We start from the raw sequence: 20,323 nt of genomic DNA, 5'->3' as shown, positions 1-20,323 counted from the left end.
CTGAGAATATTTCAGCCAGTAGTTCAGCACAGCAGCCAGATGGATGTTCACAGTCACATTAGTTGAATGTTTAAAAATCTTTATGGTCTGTGAGGGATATTATGAGCATATTTTAGAAACCCTCATCTGATTGCTGTAGTCACCCAGCAGATAGGCCAACACACTAGCCATCATCTTATGCCTCCAACCAGGGCTGCTGTTAGAAATCACAGGGCCCCTTGCAGCCTACTGGAAAGGCCCCCACCCCGAAAATATCAAAAGAATATTTTCACTAAGAATACACCAAAATCATTATTAGTGGACTGAAACATAACATAACGTACAGAATTCCTGGTAAATCTAAAAGATAAAACTGTATTGAGTTAATAATGTTTTTTGTGTAAATTAGGTCTTGGGGTTCATTTATATAGGTGCTGTGGCCTGTACCGTGTGAATCAATGTGTTTTTTTTTTTAATGTGGCTATTGCTGTTTGGAGGCAGCCTATGTTACACTATGAGGATGCAGCAGCTGTATAAACACAGCCGCAAGTCCTAATTTGATAGACGCATGGGTGCAGTCGTAGAGCCATGAACACAGACAGCTTGTGACACTCATCCACACCTGCACACTTCTCAAATTAGGACCTGCGGCTGTGTTCATACTGCTGCTGCATCCTCAAGGAGTGACAGGCAGCTCCAGCCACACAAACTGTTCATTCACACTATATGTGCCAGAGAACCTATGTGAATAAGCCCTTCATTTTAATTTTTTTATTTTTATTTTTTACAGTTTTGTAAAATGCCTTTTTTAATTTTTTTTAGAAATCATTTTTTACTTTTTTTACATTTTTATTTTTTTTTTTTTACAATTTTGCTGCTGGGGGGTTTGGGTTTATTATAAGGGGCCTTAACAGACCCCTGCCATCTCACCTTTGAGACAGAGAAAGGAATTGAGGTAATCGATTCTTCAATTCCTTTCTCTGCATTGCAGATGAATGAACAGGAGGCAGAGTCTCCTGGGGTACTACAGGAATGATGCCCTGTGTGCCTCTCCCTCCAGCAGCTGAAAGCTGACGTGAGAAAGGGGGAGAGAATCCGGCTTTGAGCAGCTGCAAAGAGCCACACAAGGCATCGTTCCTGTAATTGTCACACTACCGATCATCCTCCTTGTCCTACCCACATCTTATTCCCCCTGCTGCCCAGGTCCCCCTGTGGTACCCCCTTATTGGTGGCCCTGTCTCCACCCAGAACTTTCCTCACCGCTAAATTATTTTATTTACCTGAGGACAGCCTTGGATGAACTTGCTGAAATGATACGAAAAACAGTTGTATCTCACAAAAACGTATTTTTGATATTTGTTTCTATATTTTTTATTATTATGTAGTTTTATCTTTCCTTTAGGTATTGCAGAGTACATCACTAGATGCAGCCAGGCTCTGTCAAAGTTTGAATCGCTGGTGCATAAAATTCAGAAGAATGCAAATGATATTGATGGCAAGCTGTTAGCCATTGAATCGGCAAATCTCTTCAAATTTTTGACGAAAAAGTCTACAGATCTTCCAGGTAATGTAGCCTGAAAATTCTGCATTGGGAAAAAGAATCTGACTGTACATGCAAGAGTGCTGCTGGTTCTGCTGAATTTATTCAACAGTTTTACTGTGTCTTGAATGAAAATACACACACTACAGATTTCTAATCATCAAGCAATTGCCTGGAAAATGTTGGCTTTATCACCATGGTTCTCTGATTGGGCAGTGGTCTGTTACAGGAAAGATCCAGATCCATAGTTTTAAGTACCACTTCTTTTATGATTTAATGTGTAACATTTTTTAGACTCCATGCTCATGCTTTGTAACTATACTTTTTTTATCTGCTTTTTAGGCATAAAGGAGTTCTTTGAATACATAGAAATTGAAAGGACTAAGGATGTTGAAATCATGGTCAGAAAATATGTTGCAATTGGTTCCATTCTTACAAAAATAGAAGGTCTAGTGGTGAATACTAACACTGGCAAAAATCCAAAAATGGCCCCATATTATGCGTACTGGGAAGGCAAAGTTTACAACACATTGACAAAGTTGGTTTTAAAGTAAGTGTAATGTTTGCTTAATTGAAAATCGCAACTTTTAACACATTTGTCTGCTAAGATCAAAGGGAGCCATTTTGTGAGCTGGCAGTAGCATATAGAATCAGCGCAACAAATTCCTAATTAATATTCGTAAAACTTACCAATATAGAACACATCAAAAATATAATTGATTTCCAACAAAATTGATGGTTCAGAGATGGTTAAGAGAATTAGTCACCAATGGGTGTTTGTAATAATCTCTGATTCTACTTTCAAATTGTTATAACATTGTAGCCTTAGCTCTTAAGGCAGGGGTAGGCATCCTCAGCCCTCCAGCTGTTTTGAAACTACAAGTCCCATGAGACATTGCAAGACCCTGACAATCACAGGCATGACTCCTAGAGGCAGAGGCATGATGGGATTTGTAGTTTCACCACAGCTGGAGTGCTAAGGTTGCCTACTCCTGTCTTTATGACTGCTGGTATTTTCTATTTTTATTATTATTTTTTTAAGTTTTTATGATTTGTTATTTGCTAGTTTCAGAGCAGAATTATCAGGCTATAAATGTTGTCTATTCTCCTATTCTCCTCTAACAATAATGACCTATCGGTGCTACTTGCATACAAACGGGCATGGGTCCAGTGACCATCTCATTAAGCTAAATTCCTGGGGGATGTGGTTTGCGGCCCTTCTCATTCGGGCATTGGCAGTAAAGTACAAATTAGGGGGTCTGTTCCCTCGAAGGGCTTTGTCTGAATATATGAAGAGATTCCATAATGTCCATGTTTTGGAGTACTTTTCTTGTCTATGTTGGTCTGATAGTATAAGATTTTCCATTTGTTTTGTCTTCCACCTTCCTAATCCACATGGCAATGGTTAGTGGTTGCATCAATTTCCACTGTAAGGGAACGCACGCCTTTGCTGCGTCTTAAGAGGTGGTACACCACAAATTTCTTATAGACGCACTCTGGAGTTGTGGATGCATGTAAAAAGAAAAACCGCAGGGTCTTCCGGGATAGTGCATTCCGTGAACTTTTGTGCAATCTGACGTACTATTTTCCAAAAGTCTACTATCTCAGAGCATGACCAAAATATGTGTAGAAGGGTTCCCTTTTCCTCCCCACCGCGCCAGCAAATGTCAGACATTGCTGGAAAGAATTTGTGTAGCCGTACCGGTGTTCTATTGTCAAAAGTTTGTAGTTCGTCTCTTGGATTTTGGTGCAGATCAAGGATTTATGGGTAAATCTGAGAATATGGTGTCGTTGATTGTCACTAAATGTACGGTTCAGTTCCCTTTCCCACCCCAACAGACCCGGGGGCTGGTATCCCTCTGGTGGGGTGATTAGCAGAGTATAAGTGAAGGAAAGTGCATGTGGTAGGGTACCTTCGGCAGTACAATAGTCTTCTATTGGTGTCAGGGGTTGACTATAATCGCTGGGAGGTGGTGTGTGTGTCTCCAGAAAGTGGTGAAACTGTAATGGTCTGAAAAAAAATCTAAGCGAAACGGGGCCTGTGGGGTCTGTCAGCTGTGCGATAATTTTCCATTTACCTTAGGAGCTGAAGTGTGACGCCTGAAAGTGGCCCGCCTCCACCAATCCCCGGAAGGTTATGTCCTGTAGACCTGGTTAAAACCGAGTGTTGCCTACTATCAGGAATAGGGGAGCACTCAGAGAGGGGGAGGAGGATTGGGGGGGAGGAGGATTGGGATATTAGATGCGAGCAGATATTGGTGGTATTGCCAATTAGGGGGTGTCATTTGATCGATGTAGGAAGTGTCGAATGACACCAAGGGGCTCTCCGTAGAGGGAAGACACTTTGGTCTTGGTCTGTTTGAGTCCACAGTTTTGTCTCCTTGTGCCTACACTAATCTATTAGTCTACTGAGATGGACAGCATGGTAATAAAGGCGGATGTCAGGTAGCGCCAGTCCCCCGTGTTGTTTAGGGAGAGAGAGTATCTTCCTATTGATACGGGGTCTTTTCCGTGCCCATACAAATGCAATAAATAGTGATTGCACCTGCTTAAATATGTATGGGAAGGGCCTGTAACAGGTAGAGGAATTTAGGTAGGATGGTCATCTTCAGAATGTTGCAATGACCAAACCATGAATGTAGGCCAACATTCCACTTGTTTAAGAGTTGTTTGTGTTCAGCAAGGGTAGGAAGTTAATGTCGAAGAGTTTGGAGAGTTTGGCTGGGATGTGAGTCCCTAAATACTTTAAAGCTGTGTTAGTCCACTTTAATTTGAAGCTATTTTGGAGGTGTGTGAGCTGAGGCTGCGGTATACCCACCCCCATTGCTTACGATTTGGAAACGTTTATCTTGAGTTTGGAAAGTGTACCATAGCGTTCAAATTCACATAGGAGGTTCGGTAGGGAAATGATCGGGTTAGTAATCGAGAACATCATGTCCGCATATGCCAAGACCTCACATGACAAAGGAAGGGTTCAAGGGATAGGGCGAAAAGTAGGGGCAAAAGAGGGCAGCCCTGTCTAGTCCCATTCTTGATAGGGAATGGGTCTGAGGACACTCCATTGACCCAGACTTTTGCCGATGGGTCTGTGTAGATCGCGGATATCCAATGTAGCATGTTGCTCCAGAGACCTATATGGCTCAGGGTCACAAACCTGTATGCCCAGCTCACCCTATTGAACGCCTTTTCGGTGTCCGTTCCTATAAATACACATGGCCTTTTGGTAGTGTTAGCTATATGTAGCAGGTTAAGGACTTTAGTGGTGTTATCCCTGGCCTCTCTCGATGGGACGTATGGAATATTTTACCTGCATACTGCACTGAATTCACTTTAACATTTTTATATTGTTTTCTCCAGAAATTTCCAAGCCTTTAATGCTGCTATTATTGGGAAAACTCCACTCTTTCAAGTTGAAACAATTCTCTCTGCACCAGAAATTATTTTACATCCTAATTTCAATGAAATTTTCAAGCTGACTGCTCAGTGCTATAAAGGATGTCTAGAGACCACAAAGGTAAGACCAAACCCCCAAAAATGAGGTTTATTCCTTGTTAACTAATTGTGTATAAGGTCCCCTATAGTCCGGAGCGTCCATCTTCCCGGTGGGTCTCGCTGCTCCGCCGCTGTCATTCAGCGAAGCCGCGATGACATCACTGCATGCGCGCGGGAGCCGCCACTCACGGCATATCGCCATTCACAGCGGCTCGCTCAGTGTGCCTGCACGCCACTGTCTACGGCGCATGCGCCGTAGACAGCGGTGCCTGTCTTTCGGCAGATATCTCCTAAACCGTGTAGGTTTAGGAGATATTTCTTGGACCTACAGGTGAGCCTTAATCTAGGCTTACCTGTAGGTCAAAGTTGGTTGTAAGGGTTTACATTCTCCTTCTCCTACTTCTTCTCAGAAGGAAATGTAATGATTGCTGCCCATCTTGACATCTAGCAGACGATAAAAAATACTGCAGGGGAAACGTCATGATTGAAAATGAATATTGCAACAAAAGCTGGTTTTGTTTTTTTAATCTTTTAATGGGCTTCATTTTTATCTTTTTTAGTTTTTTCTGGAGTTCTGCTTTACATGTACATGAGTACGTTATAATGTTTTATAATAGCAACATATAATTATGCTTTCAGAATTTTGTACGCTGGATGCATGGAACATGCATTCTCTGCCCTCCTCAAAAAGCAGAAGAGGATGAGCCAATTGTCTATAGTTTCTACAGTGAAATATATCAGATCTCTCAAATCATAGAACAAGCAGTCCTGATCAGTCAGAACATGCACAAGCTGCTCACTTCCCTCACCAAGTACCTGAACAGATGGAAGAGATACCGACCTTTGTGGAAGTTGGAGAAAGCCATTGTCCTGGAGAAATTTGCTGCCAAAAAGCCTTCCTGTGTCGCCTATGATGAAAAATTGCAGTTTTACAGCAGACTAGCTCTAGAGGTTACCCAGCAGCCTTTAATTAAAGATGAACAATGTATTAGACTTTATCTGGGTCCTTTGGCTTACACAGTGCAGGAAATTGCAAGGACATGGGTAAATTCACTGGGTCATCTGCTAAATGAGTCTGCACGGGAAGAACTCTACAGCCTCAGAGATGAGCTAGAGGTATGTTTCGTAGATGTACTATCTCATACACAGGTACATGCATGCACCGTTCAGGGCCACCTTATGAATGCTTTAAGGAAATGTTTACAGAATAAATATAAAAGCTGCCATTTCTGAGCTAATTCTATCTTCAGTACTTTCTAAGCTCTTACCCAGATCAAGCATGTAGATCGGTAATCTCAAACCTGGTACACACCCAGCAGGCTGAATGAAACAAACCTGACAGATCACTGTAGTTACACAAGTGATCTTCCCTGCTGTGCTATTGTGTTCTGACAGGGCCAACCCCCCCGAGGATGCCATTCGGATGCTGGTTTTTCGCCATGCCCCTTCCACAGAAGCCAGTTGTGAGACTGGCTTTTGACAGACAGGAAGCTGCACACACGGGCCGAAATTCAGCCATTTCCTGCCAATCCGACTGGTTTCAGACTATTTTTGGCCCGTGTGTACACGGGATCAGAGTAAAGTTAGAGTTCCCTGCATACTTGAGTCCTGAAGTTCTGAAGTTGTTTGGTTTAACATGGCAGCCAGTAACCTGCACCTGCAGAAGAAGAATAATGGTCAATAACTGCCTGCATAGTTCTGTAGTGGAGCTTTTAAACGGTTAGTTCACCTTTACCAAAAAACTGCCTATACAGGTAAGGGGCGTCTGTAGATAAAAGCCAACTGTGCAGCTCTGGTGAAAGTTAAATAATACTCTTGCTATAGGTGTAGGCCATTTACATACCTCATGTAGCCTAAGTGGAATAATTCTAGGATGTTGCTACAAAGGCCTAGCTCTTACTGCTCACTTTCACCATCACAGGAGTTAGCTTTTCTCTAAGTCAAACCCCCTTCACATGCTCTTTCCCTCACCCGATTCAGTAGCTCTGAGTTGAGACTTTCAGAACTCACTCTTGTAATGGTAGAGGTGAACAGTAAAGACTAGGCCTCTCTTAGCAACATCCTGGAAGTATTCCAGTCAGGCTTCAGGAGGTATGTTAATCGCCTGCAAATATAGCAAGGGCATTATTCAACTTTGTAGTCAAAGCTGCACAGCTTGTTTATAACTACAGGCACTCCTTATCTGCATAAGCAGTTTTCTGGAAAAGATGAACTAACCCTCTAAAGCCTTATTTTTAAAAAGGCCTATGCAGTGTTTTTTTATGAATATCAGTATGCTTTTGGGTGTAAATGTTTATTTTTTATGTAGTGCATTTTCAGCGAACACGGAAAAGTATTTGTTTTTACTGGGTACAAATTAAATTGTTTGAGGGTTTTCTTGTTCCTATAGGACAGTGATGGCGAACCTTGGCACCCCAGATGTTTTGGAACTACATTTCCCATCTTGCTAATGCACTCTGCAGTGTTGTTGAGCATCATGGGAAATGTAGTTCCAAAACATTTGGGGTGCCAACGTTTGCCATCACTGCTATAGGATTAATCAGAAGTCTTTGCATATGGTACCTCTATGCTCAGATGCTGTTTTACGTTCTGTAGCCTATAGGCATTTCGGTCCCATATCACACAATCCCATCATTGCCTTGACCCCAAGTGTCATTCAGCTGATCTTGGTTTCATTCTAAAAGCGCAAGGTATAAAAGACAAGAGGATTCATGTGGGCTGTGAAATAAAAATATATTAGCTGTTTTCTCTGTTCTATGACTTGTATTGTGTTTTGTTTGGTTCTTTTGAGTAGTATTCTTGCTCAGGTCTGAATTATACAATATTGAAAAACAAAAACAGTATAATTCAGATGGCATTTCCATTAGAAAATAAGGCTTATATTTCAATTTATGTTTATTTCCTATTTATTTATTTTTTCTTTTGTAGAAACTATCGTTAAATTTACTACAAACTCCAGACACACTTGAAGAGCTCAAGTTTGTCCTTGCCACCATTGCAGATATAAGAGATATGTCTTTAGTGGCAGAAATGCGATATCGAGACATCCAAGAGAGGTATAGGACTCTGGCCATGTATAATATTGAGGTGAGTAAAGTCTGCAGCAATAAAAAAAAATATCTAGCTTGGTGCATTGTAATTATTTTTTCCGACATAATAGACTTTTTCTCCGTATCTTTACCTGGTAATTTTGCCTGGGTATCTACTCTCTGGTGGGCATTAATAGGTGGCATTAGTGGCCACTAATAGGCAGCACTGGTGGGCACGGATAGGCGGTACTGATGGACACTGATGGGCATTGATGGGTGGCACTGATGGGCGTCGCTGATGGGCATTGATTGACTGCAGTAATGGGCATTGATGGGCAGCACTGATAGGCAGCATTGATTGCCAGCATTGACTGGCATCGCTAATGGCCACTGATTGGTGGCACTTGTGGGCAGTGGTGGGCACTGATTGCTGCCACTGGTGGGCACTGATCATTGGCATTGGTGGGCACTGTTTTTTACACTTTTTTTACTATTGTAATCAGGGCACTGATGATCAGTGCCCTGATTACATTCCTAAATGTTCCCCTGTGAGGAGATGCCGCTGATCGGCTCTCCTCGCCACACACTCTGTCAGTTGTGAGGCGAGGAGCTCCAATTACTGGCACTTCCTTATTTACATGTGACCGACTGTGATTGGACAGTGATCGGCTCTTTCCACAGATTGGGGTCGCGCCATGTCCTAGCAACACGGCGCGGCCACGATCGCCGCTCTGCATGCCCCATTCTGGGCCACCATCATATGACAGCGGCCCAGAACAAGAGCTGCACTGCTCCGCTGTCATATTCAGTCATCCGAAATTCCGACGGAAAAGGTCCAATCGGATTATATTGTTGGAAAATCGGATCATGTGTGGGCTCTATTGGACTTTTTCCGTCGGAAATTCCGATGGAAAAAATTTGAGAGCAGGATCTCAAATTTTCCGACAAAAAAATCCTATCAGACTTTTTCCGGTCGTTTGTAGAGAATTCCGATCAGACACGTGCCACGCATGCTCAGATCAAATTACGAGACCAAAGCTATTGGCTAGTAGCCTCAACGTAGTCCCGTCGTAATGAACGTCATCACGTTCCGGACGATTGGATTTTCCGACAACTTTGTCCGACCGTGTGTATGCAACACCAGTTTAGGACAAAATCCGTCTGAAAAAACCAGACGGATTTTGTGTTCGGAATGTCCGACTGTGTGTATGGGGGCTTAGAGCTGCACGATTAATCGTTAAGAATCGAGAACGTGATTCTTTCCCCCTCGCGATCTTAACAAAGCATTTTTCCTGATTTTATGCAGAGTTCTCAAGCCAAAAGCTGTAAAAAAAAAAAGCAGACAGTTCCTCAGCCCTTAACTAACTATAAACATTGTAACGTTTTGTTTTTTAGATCAAAGGAATGTACTTCAGTCTGTAAATGAGGAAGTTTAACCACTTCAAGACTAAACTTTTTTCTGACACTTGTTGGTTTCAAGTTAAAATCTTTATTTTTTGCTAGAAAATTACTCAGAACGCCAAACATTACATATATATATATATATATATATATATATATATATATATATATATATATATATATATATATATATATATATATATATAATATATTAGCAGAGACCCTAGAGAATGCGTTCTTTCAAATGCTATTTTTTTGGGAAAAGAATACACTTACATATGAATTAAAATAAAACTAAACAGTAAAGTTAGCCCAATTTTTTTGTATAATGTGAAAGATGATGTTACGCCATGAGAACCACGATAAATATTCTAAGCATAAAAATCATGATTCTCATTTTTCTCAGAATCGTGCAGCTCTAATTTCTAAAATAGGATACATTTTACATTGATAATTTTCATATTACATTTACACTAAATATTAAATAATTGCTCTAATTTGAGATTTGCTAATACCATCAATTTACCTTCATCAAGGCTGATAAACTCTGAAGCTCTTGTTTTTCCCTGATATGCTGTAAAATTTTAAATTAGTGTGTTTTTGCTGTTTCTTTTTTTTATTTATTTATGCGACTTTAGATAACATATCATAAAGTTTTATATATTTATATTTAGAGTGGTTGAAGTAGTAAGTTTGAAGCCCTGTTATCTATTGTTGCCATGCTATATAATAAAATTAGTAAAAAAACTTAGACATTCTGATCTTTTCATATTCTAAAAAAAATGTATTTATTTTGTCTGTCTCCTCTGGAGAGAATTGCTGCTCTCGCAAACTGGGGACACATGTAGGGGTTGATTTACTAAAACCGGAGGGTGCAAAATCTGGTGCAGCTCTACATAGAAGCCAATCGGCTTCCTGGTTTTACTGTCAAAGCATAATTGAACAAGCTGAAGTTAGAATCCGGTTGGCTAAGTTTTAGTAAAACAAGCCCACAGCAACAAAACTGACTCTTTTATACTCTATCACAAACAAAAAAGAGCTTTTAGTTCACCTCCTGCATCTTTTAATAGCTGAATGTTTAGCGGGATTTATTTGAACAAGCGCTAAATTTGTCATCTTCCATTGAAGCACCTGTACTCTCACTTCCCAAAGAGGAAATTGGATTTGTTAACATATATATAAATTTTTTTCCATTTCTGTAATACCTTTTGTGATGTTTATTGTAATATTATAGAATTTTCAATCTGAATTGTTGAAATATCTGAAATATACAATAAAATTGTATATATTCATAATTTTGTGTAATGCTTTATTTAGTTTGAGGAAGAAGAGAAAAATTTGGCCGAGAAAATAACACAAATTTGGGAAGATTTGTTCCTGGAATCAAAGCGGGTGGATCACAGCCTTGGAAGAGTAAAAAAGACATTTACTCAGGTGTGTGACAAATCTGTGCTTCAGTACTGCATATTGTTCTATTGCATGTAGTCATATTATGGATACCAGTGTATATTCTAATAACCCATTCACAGCACAATGCCATGTACGTAAAAGTATTCCTGTGTAAATTAAAGTACATTGCGTTGGACAGGTCATTAATTATGAGCTCCTGCTCAGTTTTTTTTTAAATGCATTTGCTTCTGTCTAGTGTGAACTGTCAGGCCGCGTACACACGGGCGGACTGTTGGCTCAACTTTGTCCGCTGAACAGTGTTTCAGCGGACAGTCCGCTCGTGTGTGGGGCTTCAGCAGACAGTTTGACGAACAAAGTTTTTCGGAAATTCCGAAAAACTGTCCGCTGAAACTTGGTTTGAGCGAACAGTCCGCCCGTGTGTAGGCTACTTTCGAAATGAGCAAACTGTTCCCGCTCGGAGGGAAGTCTGCTCATTTAAAGCGCGTGTGCAGGTAGGCGGGGCCCGCGACGGAGACGTCGCGGGCTCCGCCGCCTGGAATGGACTTAAAGGGGAAAAAAATCGGCGTGGGGGTCCCCCCAAAGTCCACAACAGACCCTTGTCCGAGCACGCTACCCGGCCGGCCAGGAAAGGGGGGCGAGCGAGCGCGCCCCCCCTCCTGAGCCGTACCAGGCCGCGTGCCCTCAACATGGGGGGTGCCTTGGGTAAGGGGGGGCCGCGCGGCCCCCCCACCCCAAAGCACCTTGTCCCCATGTTGATGAGGACAAGGGCCTCTTCCCGACAACCCTGGCCGTTGGTTGTCGGGGTCTGCGGGCGGGGGGCTTATCGGAATCCGGGAGCCCCCTTTAATAAGGGGGCCCCCGGATACCGGCCCCCCACCCTATGTGAATGAGTATGGGGTACAATGTACCCCTACCCATTCACCTGTAAAATAAAAGTACCCAAAAAAAAACAACACACGAGATAAAATATTTTATTGCACAGCTCCGGGGGGTCTTCCGTCTTCGGGGGTCTTCTCGCCGGACTCCTCCGCTATCTTCTTGTAGTTCTTTTGCTAGCGGAGGAGTCCGGCTTTCTTCCTCCCCGCCGCCGGCCTCTTCTCCCGACTTGGGGGGTCTTGTCCCCCTCTTCGGTTCTTCTGCCGGGCCACCGCGCCTTCTTATAGCTCTTTTGCAGGCGGTGGCCCGGTCTTCTGTCGCCGCCTTCCGTTCTTCTGTCGCCGCCTTCCGTTCTTCTGCCGGGCCACCGCGCCTTCTTATAGCTCTTTTGCAGGCGGTGGCCCGTTCTTCTGTCGCCGCTGTCGCCGCCGCCTTCCGTTCTTGTTCTTCTTCTTGTTCTTGTTCTTCTCCAGGAGATGTTGACACGTCGCTCTCTCCGGCCGGAATGCCAGAGCCGTGCTGAGCGGCCACTTATATAGTGACAATGGGGCGGTGTCACATGGTATATGTCACATGGGTTGGTCACATGGTGACCCCGCCCCCTTACGATGTCATAGTCCCCATGTGACATCAACCCATGTGACCAACCCATGTGACATATACCATGTGACACCGCCCCATTGTCACTATATAAGTGGCCGCTCAGCGCTCGGCCTCTTCTCCCGACTTGGGGGGTCTTGTCCCCCTCTTCGGTTCTTCTGCCGGGCCACCGCGCCTTCTTATAGCTCTTTTGCAGGCGGTGGCCCGGCAGAAGAACCGAAGAGGGGGACAAGACCCCCCAAGTCGGGAGAAGAGGCCGGCGGTGGGGAGGAAGAAAGCCGGACTCCTCCGCTAGCAAAAGAGCTACAAGAAGATAGCGGAGGAGTCCGGCGAGAAGACCCCCGAAGACGGAAGACCCCCGGAGCTGTGCAATAAAATATTTTATCTCGTGTGTTGTTTTTTTTTGGGTACTTTTATTTTACAGGTGAATGGGTAGGGGTACATTGTACCCCATACTCATTCACATAGGGTGGGGGGCCGGTATCCGGGGGCCCCCTTATTAAAGGGGGCTCCCGGATTCCGATAAGCCCCCCGCCCGCAGACCCCGACAACCAACGGCCAGGGTTGTCGGGAAGAGGCCCTTGTCCTCATCAACATGGGGACAAGGTGCTTTGGGGTGGGGGGGCCGCGCGGCCCCCCCTTCCCCAAGGCACCCCCCATGTTGAGGGCACGCGGCCTGGTACGGCTCAGGAGGGGGGGCGCGCTCGCTCGCCCCCCTTTCCTGGCCGGCCGGGTAGCGTGCTCGGACAAGGGTCTGTTGTGGACTTTGGGGGGACCACCACGCCGATTTTTTTCGGCGTTGGGGTTCCCCTTTAAGTCCATTCCAGGCGGCGGAGCCCGCGACGTCTCCGTCGCGGGCCCCGCCTACCTGCACACGCGCTCGAAATGAGCGGACTGTTGCCTCGTGTGTGGGGGCGAGTCCGCTCATTTCAAAAGTTGCGCGGACTTAGTACGACGAACTTAGTTTGCCGTATTTGTCCGCTCAAAAAGTGCCGTGTGTGGGCGTGTTCGTTCATTCAAAAGTTTGAGCGGACTGTTTGACGAACTTAGTTTCGGCAGACAGTCCCCGCGTGTGTACGCCGCCTCAATGGGCTGTGGTTTAAATGATACAGTGCATTGCTGTGCATTCACTGGGCATTGTCTTGTGTTACTATGATTTTTGTGTGCTGAATGAAACCTTAGCCTTGATGCATTCTCAAAGAAACATAGAAGACTAATGGCAGATAAAGACCTGCTGCTCCATTGATTTTTGCCTTTTTTTACCTTTTATTTTTATTTTTATTTTTATTTTTTCTGCCAAACATGTATAAACACACTATTGATTGACTCACATCCTCTATGGAAAGGCTGTTCAAAGCACCCACAAACATTTCAATAAATAATATTTTTGAACCTTCTCCTAAACTTTCTTCTTACAAGTTTAAGCTCTTTTACCCCATGTTCTTGATCTCACCTTCATACGGGCATATCCCACTTTTAAGTACACAATGGGGTTTATTTGCTAAAGCTGGAAAGTTCAAAATCAGGTTCACTTCTGTATAGAAACCAATCAGCTTCCAGGTTTTATTACCAAAGCTTAATGGAACAAGCTGGGGTTAGAAGCTCATTGGTTTCTATGCAGAAGTGAGCCTCATTTTGCACTTTCTAGCTTTAGTAAATAAACCCCATTGTGTATTTTAAAAGTGGGGTATGCCTGTACTGAAAATTCTATCTTCTGGAAGATTATTTATACTCTTTTCCATGTAATAGATAACAAAAGATCAGATTGAGGAGTACAAGAAAGAGTTGGCACAGTTTGCAGAACTCTTCCGCACAGAAGGACCTGGAGCAGTGGGGGATGACCTTGAAAATGGTACAGTAAAATATCCAGCAGCTTATTATTTTAATAAAACAGATCAGTGGTAAAGGTTGTTATATTTACTGTGACTCTTTGCAACATTCACTCTCTGGAGTTTTATTATAATTCACTATAATGCTTTGTTGTGATGAAGAGTCATCTCTTGTGCTTGTTACAAGACTTTAAAGTGGAAGTAAACTCCCCTATCGTTTTCAGCCAAGGAAGCTGCCATCTTTGCCTCTGTTTAAACTTCAACTGCTATGGTGCTGCACATGTGATTCGTTATGACACCAGCCATTGGATGGTTTGATAGTTTGGCTGAGAGCACAGCCAATGAGCAGTTAGTATTCCCGGCATGCCTTTTTTTTTTTTAACTGTTTAAATCGATGGGTTTACTTCCACTTTAAATCCATTGCATGAAGTATTTTATATACTGAAAAAAAAAAAACAGCACAGGCCCCCAGGATGCTGAAGACCCTCTGTATAGTGACCAATCACTGCTGCGCCCATGCTAGCAGCCCCACAACCTGATGTACACACCTATCAGTGCTCATCAGTGCCGCCTATCAGTGCTCATCAGTGCCACCCATTAATGCCACCTATCAATGTTCATCAATGCTGCCCATTAGTGCGGCCTATTAGTGCCACCTATTGGTGCTCATCAATGCAGCAAATCAGTGCCTCCTATCAGTGCCTCCTCAGCAGGATTCTGAGCTAAGCTCATTTTTCTCATACAGCGCAGAGCCTGCACTGTGGGAAGTGTGAAGCTAAGCAGCTGAATTTAATCATTCACACTCACGGTGGCGCACACTGGAGGAGAGGGGGGGGAGGAGAAGGAGCAGATTGGCTTTTTCCTTTCCCATCTAGGCGAGGGTAGAGGGGGGAACTGTCAATGCAAGCACTGGGCTGTATGAGAGAGACGCCTGACAGTGGCGGAACATCAGGGCCCAGTTGCAAGTGCGAACTTTGTGACCCTGGTAGTTCCGCCACTGGTATAACAACATATTGTCTATAGGGTGACATTTTTGTTCTTCAAAACTTTGTATATCGTTTGGATAGTTGTGTTGATTAGTGTTTGCTTCATGGCATATTTACTTATTTGTTTTAAATCTATTTTATTGAAAGCACTAGGAAATATAAGCTCAAATCTATCAACTATTTATACCGTCATTCTTGAGAGTAGGTACGTAAATTGGGGAAGGCTTGTAGGGGCCCCAGTGCATTACTTTGCTCAGGGGCCCATGATGCTATTTAGATGGCTCTGGGTCCCTGCATCAAAATGCAGTCTGCTTAATATTTGGACCCTGACTCCTCTATCCACGGAAAAATATAAAAAAAAAAAAAGATAACACATTAAGACAGTGTTTCTCAACCATTTTTCAGTCAAGGCACCCTTTAGAATTCTGCACAATCTCAAGGCACCCCATTCTAAAATTTAAAAAACAAAATTATTAGTTTTACATAATGCAGCAACACCCATATGCGTAGGACACCCAACATTATCAGCGACTTATTCTTTCAAAAAGCAAACACCTTTGCACAGTACTGACTAGTATTTCCTAAGTTTCTCTCCCTCTACTCAGCAATGTTACCCCAGTGCTGATGGAGAGGGGCAGTGGAAGGGCAAACAAGATTGCTGTGCAGGTGCCCAACGTCCTCCTTTTTAACCGATGAGGTCATTGGTTGTTAGGACACTGGGGGCTAGAAGGTTGTAATGGTGCACAGTGAAAACCTGTGACTTTATGTAACTAATAGGCAGGCTTGATCTACCTGCTGGGTTGTATACAATTTTTGGGCAGTTTCTAGCCATTTTGCCAAGGCACCCCTGAAGACACCTGAAGGCACCCTGGTTGAAAAAGGCTGCATTAGGAGACCAAGCAAAAAAAAAACGTACTGAACTTACACCGCACATTTTGCTTGGGTTGCCTTGTCTGATCACAGGTCCTCTGGTGGGGACCTGGGGCAGATGAAGATCCAAAGTCTCACAAGAATATGCTCCAGCAGTGTGCAGTAGCATCTTCTCATGAGATTTGAACTCCTCAGCTTCATATCAGGGATATTTCCTCTCATGCTTGTTTCTGATGAACAAGACAGAGCACTGCTGCAAACTTCATACATTCCTATAGCCAAAAATAATTGTTGCTTCTGGCCTCCCACCAGGTCCTCCATAAGACCATGTGGAGGACAAGGAACAAGGCAGTTGCGCTCATAGCAGTGGTTGCTGTGGTAATAACACATCTGTGGCAGATCTCTCTGCAGGGTTCACCAATGCCTGGGGCTAAGTTCCTGTTCATTCCATCCAAACCAACAAAATTGTTTTGGAAATTGTTTATTTTAATACATTTCTAAAATAAATATTAAAATTATCTTATCTGATCATTTTCAGGTCTGCAAGTCCTTATTACATATGAAAAAGAGCTAGTTAAATATGAAAAGAGCCGCCAGGAGTTGGCTAATGCAGAAAAACTTTTTGATCTTCCGATTACCATGTACTCAGAACTTTTACAAGTGCAAAAAGAAATGAAGGGTTTGCGGCAGATATATAACATTTATAGTGCGCAAAAGGTATGTTAAAATGAATTTCTTGCTAACAGTAACTCTGGTATTCAGTAATTTTTTAGAGCCTAATTTCTTTAAAGCCACTATAAAGTATGTGTTATGCCGCGTACACACGTCCGGACTTTTCGACGGACTAGGTCCGATGGTCTTCCCATCAGACTTTCAGCAGAGTTCCAACGGACTTTCTGAATGAATGGACTTGGCCACGCACACACATCACACCAAAGTCCGATGGATTCGAACATGGTGATGTACGACCAGACTAGAATAAGGAAATCATAGCCAGTAGCCAATAGCTGCCCTAGCGTCGGTTTTTGTCTGTTGAACTAGCATACACACAAACGGATTTCTTGATAGGAACTGGGTCCGGCGGAAAAATGTGAAACATGTTCTATTTCTAAAGTCCGTGAGATTTTTGGACAGCAAAGGTCTGATGGAGCCCACACACGATCGAATTGAACGAATCCGTCGGACCTTTGCTGACGAAAATTCCAGTCGTGTGTACGCGGCATTACAGGAAACTTGCCATAGTCACCTAAATACAATTTCGATACTGCTAAAGAGTCAATGAACTGTGCATGCATTAGTGCATTGCAGTGCCATTAATTTTCAATGGTACCCTAAAGCACTAAGGTAACACACCTTCGACGCATATATGTTACAGCATACCATCATACGTGGTAATGCACTGCGGTCCATTCTCATGTGCTGCATCAGAAAAATACTCCATGTCTAAAGCCCCATACACACTATCAGATTTGCTTCTGAGTTTTTCCTTCAGATTTACCAAAACCATATAATATGAGGTCAAGCCTTAGGAGTTTCAATGTGTATGCAATCAGGCAGGTCCTTCTACTACATGGTTTTGGTAAATCTGAAGGAAAAACTCAGCAGATAATCTGATAGTGTGTATGGGGCTTAAGAGTTGATGCAAAACACCAAAACAGACAAGTCTGAATGAGCCCTAACAGTTTATCATTTCTACCAGTAAGGCTTGTACTAATGCAGTATTTGGCTGTTGTGAACCAACATTTTAATGATATTTCTATTTGAGATATGAATTGTTCACTGCTGGATTTGTTATTTCTCTCTTAGCTTGCCAAAGAGGAATGGTCCCAGACATTGTGGGCAAATTTAAATGTTCAGATTCTTCAAGATGGCATTGATGGCTTCCTCAAGACTTTCAGAAAGCTTTCTAAAGATATCCGCAGTCTGCCTGTGGCCTTTTACCTAGAATCCAAGATGAAGGAGTTTAAAGACTCCATACCCTTGCTTCTTGATCTAAAGAATGAAGCCCTGAGAGACAGGTTTGTGCTTTTATAAATATTTCAATTTATCATTTAAATATTTATTAATGGATATTGTTGTGTATATTAGAATTTGTTTAACAGAAGATCAGCAAATGTTTTGTGCATAGTGAATGTCATTCATTAATTCACATATCTCAAGTAAAAAAAAAATATTTTGCAGACACTGGAAAGAGTTGATGACCAAAACGGGGACAAATTTTGAAATGAATCCTGACACTTTTACCTTGGAAAACATGTTTGCGATGGAGCTGCACAAGTATGCTGATGTCATCAGTGATATTGTAGCATCAGCCGTTAAAGAACTCAGTATTGAGAAGGTAAGGACTCCTTGTTACGAATATACTTCTTATCCATTTAGAATGAAAAAAGGTACATTTTAAGCTCTCATTCAATTCATCAAAGCTCTGTCAACGGTGCATTTGGACACCACGCTCACTTTGAACCATGCAAAATATTACATTTAATTTTCTTTTGAAAGCAGCCACAGAGAGTAGATTAGAGAAGTCTGTCCCCTGACAACATGCTGGCATACTGTAGAACAGTGGTTTCCAAACTGCAGCCTTTTGATTGCCTTTTTTCGGTCCTTGGAGACTTTTCCTCCCACTGATACAAGTCACTATTCCTCTCACTGTTATCAACAACAGGGCACTATTTCTCCCATTGACTCCAATGATGGGGCACTATTCCTCAAACTGATAACAATAATGGGCTGGTATTCCTCCCACTAACACCAAGAATGGGGCACTAGTTCTCCTGCTGACACCAACAATGGGTCACTATTCCTCCCACTAACACCAACAATGGGGCACTGATCCTTCCACTGACACCAATGATGGGGCGCTATTCCTCCTGATGACACCAACAACTGGGCACTATTCCTCCCACTCATACCAAAGATGCATTGTTTACTCCCACTGCTGCCAGGACAATTTCTTCTCCTTGTGGCCACAGTACAACCCCCTAAAGTCTGAAGGAAAGTAAACTGGCCCTTAGTTTAGAAAGTTTGTAGACCCCTGCTGTAGAAGGAACCTTTGTTCTCTGTTTTGGAAAAGCAGTCTCTGCAGAGGTCTCACTAGAATTAAAGCTTGCCAATCTGCATTTAGTAAGATATTTGCTGATTGTAGAGATGTACTGTAGGTCTGGCAAAAAAAAAATGCTTTTCTCCTTGGCTGTGACTACTTTTTTTTCAAATTTTTTATTTAAAGAATTGCAGATAACATGAAAAATATTGACTCCATACACGAGTCTAATGTAAACTTCAGTTCACTGAAAAGGTACATTTATAAAAGTATACAAATCTCCATAGAGGTATACAGTTTAACATACAGAAACCATGATCAACCAGAATCCATGTGTGAAGATGTCAGAAGTCTAACAGAATCGAGAAAAAGGACATGGTATAATGGGTTTAGAAAGGCTTCTTGGATTTATGAAAGTGGGTGCAGTGGAGGAACTTATGCCCAGAAAACCTTGGGGGTTAGTAAGCATAAATGTATAAAAGTCAAACATGCAATTTGGACATTTTTACTTAGGGGTGTACTTACTTTTGTTGCCAACAGTTTAGACATTAATGGCTGTGTGTTGAGTTATTTTGAGGGGGCAGCAAATTTACACTGTTATACAAGCTGTACACTCACTACTTTACATTGTAGCAAAGTGTAATTTCTTCAGTGTTTCCACATAATAAGATATAATAAAATATTTACAAAAATGTGAGGGGCGTACTCACTTTTGTGAGATACTACAAAATGTCTTCAAAGTTTCCAGTTGCCCCCATGTTTGCTAGGAGTAGTTTTAGAAGGAGTTGAGCACCTGTGAGGCTGCCCCTGCTTGGAAATGGTTTGTTTGGTCACTCTAGACCAGGGGTCTCCAAACTTTGGCCCAGGGGCCAGATGCACCCCTTTGGTTCCTTTATTTGGCCCTTGGGGCACTATTTATCCCATGGATACAAGACACTATTTTGCCCACTGACACCAACAATGAGGCACTATTTACTCCCACTGATGCCATAAAAAAATTATATTCCCGCTGGCCACAGTCCGGCCCCCCCTAAAGTCTGAGCCCTTGTACACACGGTCGGAGATTCAGACGGAATGTGTCTTATCGGACTGTTTTGTCGGATAATCCGACTGTGTGTGGTCTCCATCGGACTGTTTCGGTCGGAGTATCCAACAGACCAAGTTTTCCAACTTGTCCGTAAAATTTTCTGACAAAATGCTCCGATCGGACATACTCCGATCATGTGTAGCCTACTCCAACGGACAAAGTGCCACGTATGCTCAGATCAAAT

At 42.8% G+C, this 20,323-nt stretch overlaps 1 protein-coding gene across 1 annotated transcript in view; it reads left to right on the top strand.

Annotated features, from left to right (window-relative positions):
- DNAH10 (dynein axonemal heavy chain 10) overlaps window positions 1–20,323 on the top strand; it is a 245,701-nt gene that overhangs the window by 62,274 nt on the left and 163,104 nt on the right. The window contains exons 16-25 of the mRNA XM_077461854.1: window positions 1,382–1,543; window positions 1,862–2,069; window positions 4,877–5,033; window positions 5,651–6,127; window positions 7,940–8,098; window positions 10,759–10,875; window positions 14,077–14,179; window positions 16,551–16,729; window positions 17,819–18,030; window positions 18,194–18,350. Coding sequence (XP_077317980.1) covers window positions 1,382–1,543; window positions 1,862–2,069; window positions 4,877–5,033; window positions 5,651–6,127; window positions 7,940–8,098; window positions 10,759–10,875; window positions 14,077–14,179; window positions 16,551–16,729; window positions 17,819–18,030; window positions 18,194–18,350 — 1,931 coding nt within the window. The remainder of the gene's footprint in view (window positions 1–1,381; window positions 1,544–1,861; window positions 2,070–4,876; window positions 5,034–5,650; window positions 6,128–7,939; window positions 8,099–10,758; window positions 10,876–14,076; window positions 14,180–16,550; window positions 16,730–17,818; window positions 18,031–18,193; window positions 18,351–20,323) is intronic.

This window comes from Lithobates pipiens, unplaced genomic scaffold (assembly GCF_037356315.1).
Source record: "Lithobates pipiens isolate NorthernLeopardFrog02 unplaced genomic scaffold, aLitPip1_a1.2 Scaffold_3, whole genome shotgun sequence".
Classification (NCBI taxonomy): domain Eukaryota; kingdom Metazoa; phylum Chordata; class Amphibia; order Anura; family Ranidae; genus Lithobates; species Lithobates pipiens.
The sequence above is the reverse complement of the archived record's forward strand: the minus strand, read 5'-3'. Positions and strand labels throughout refer to the sequence as shown.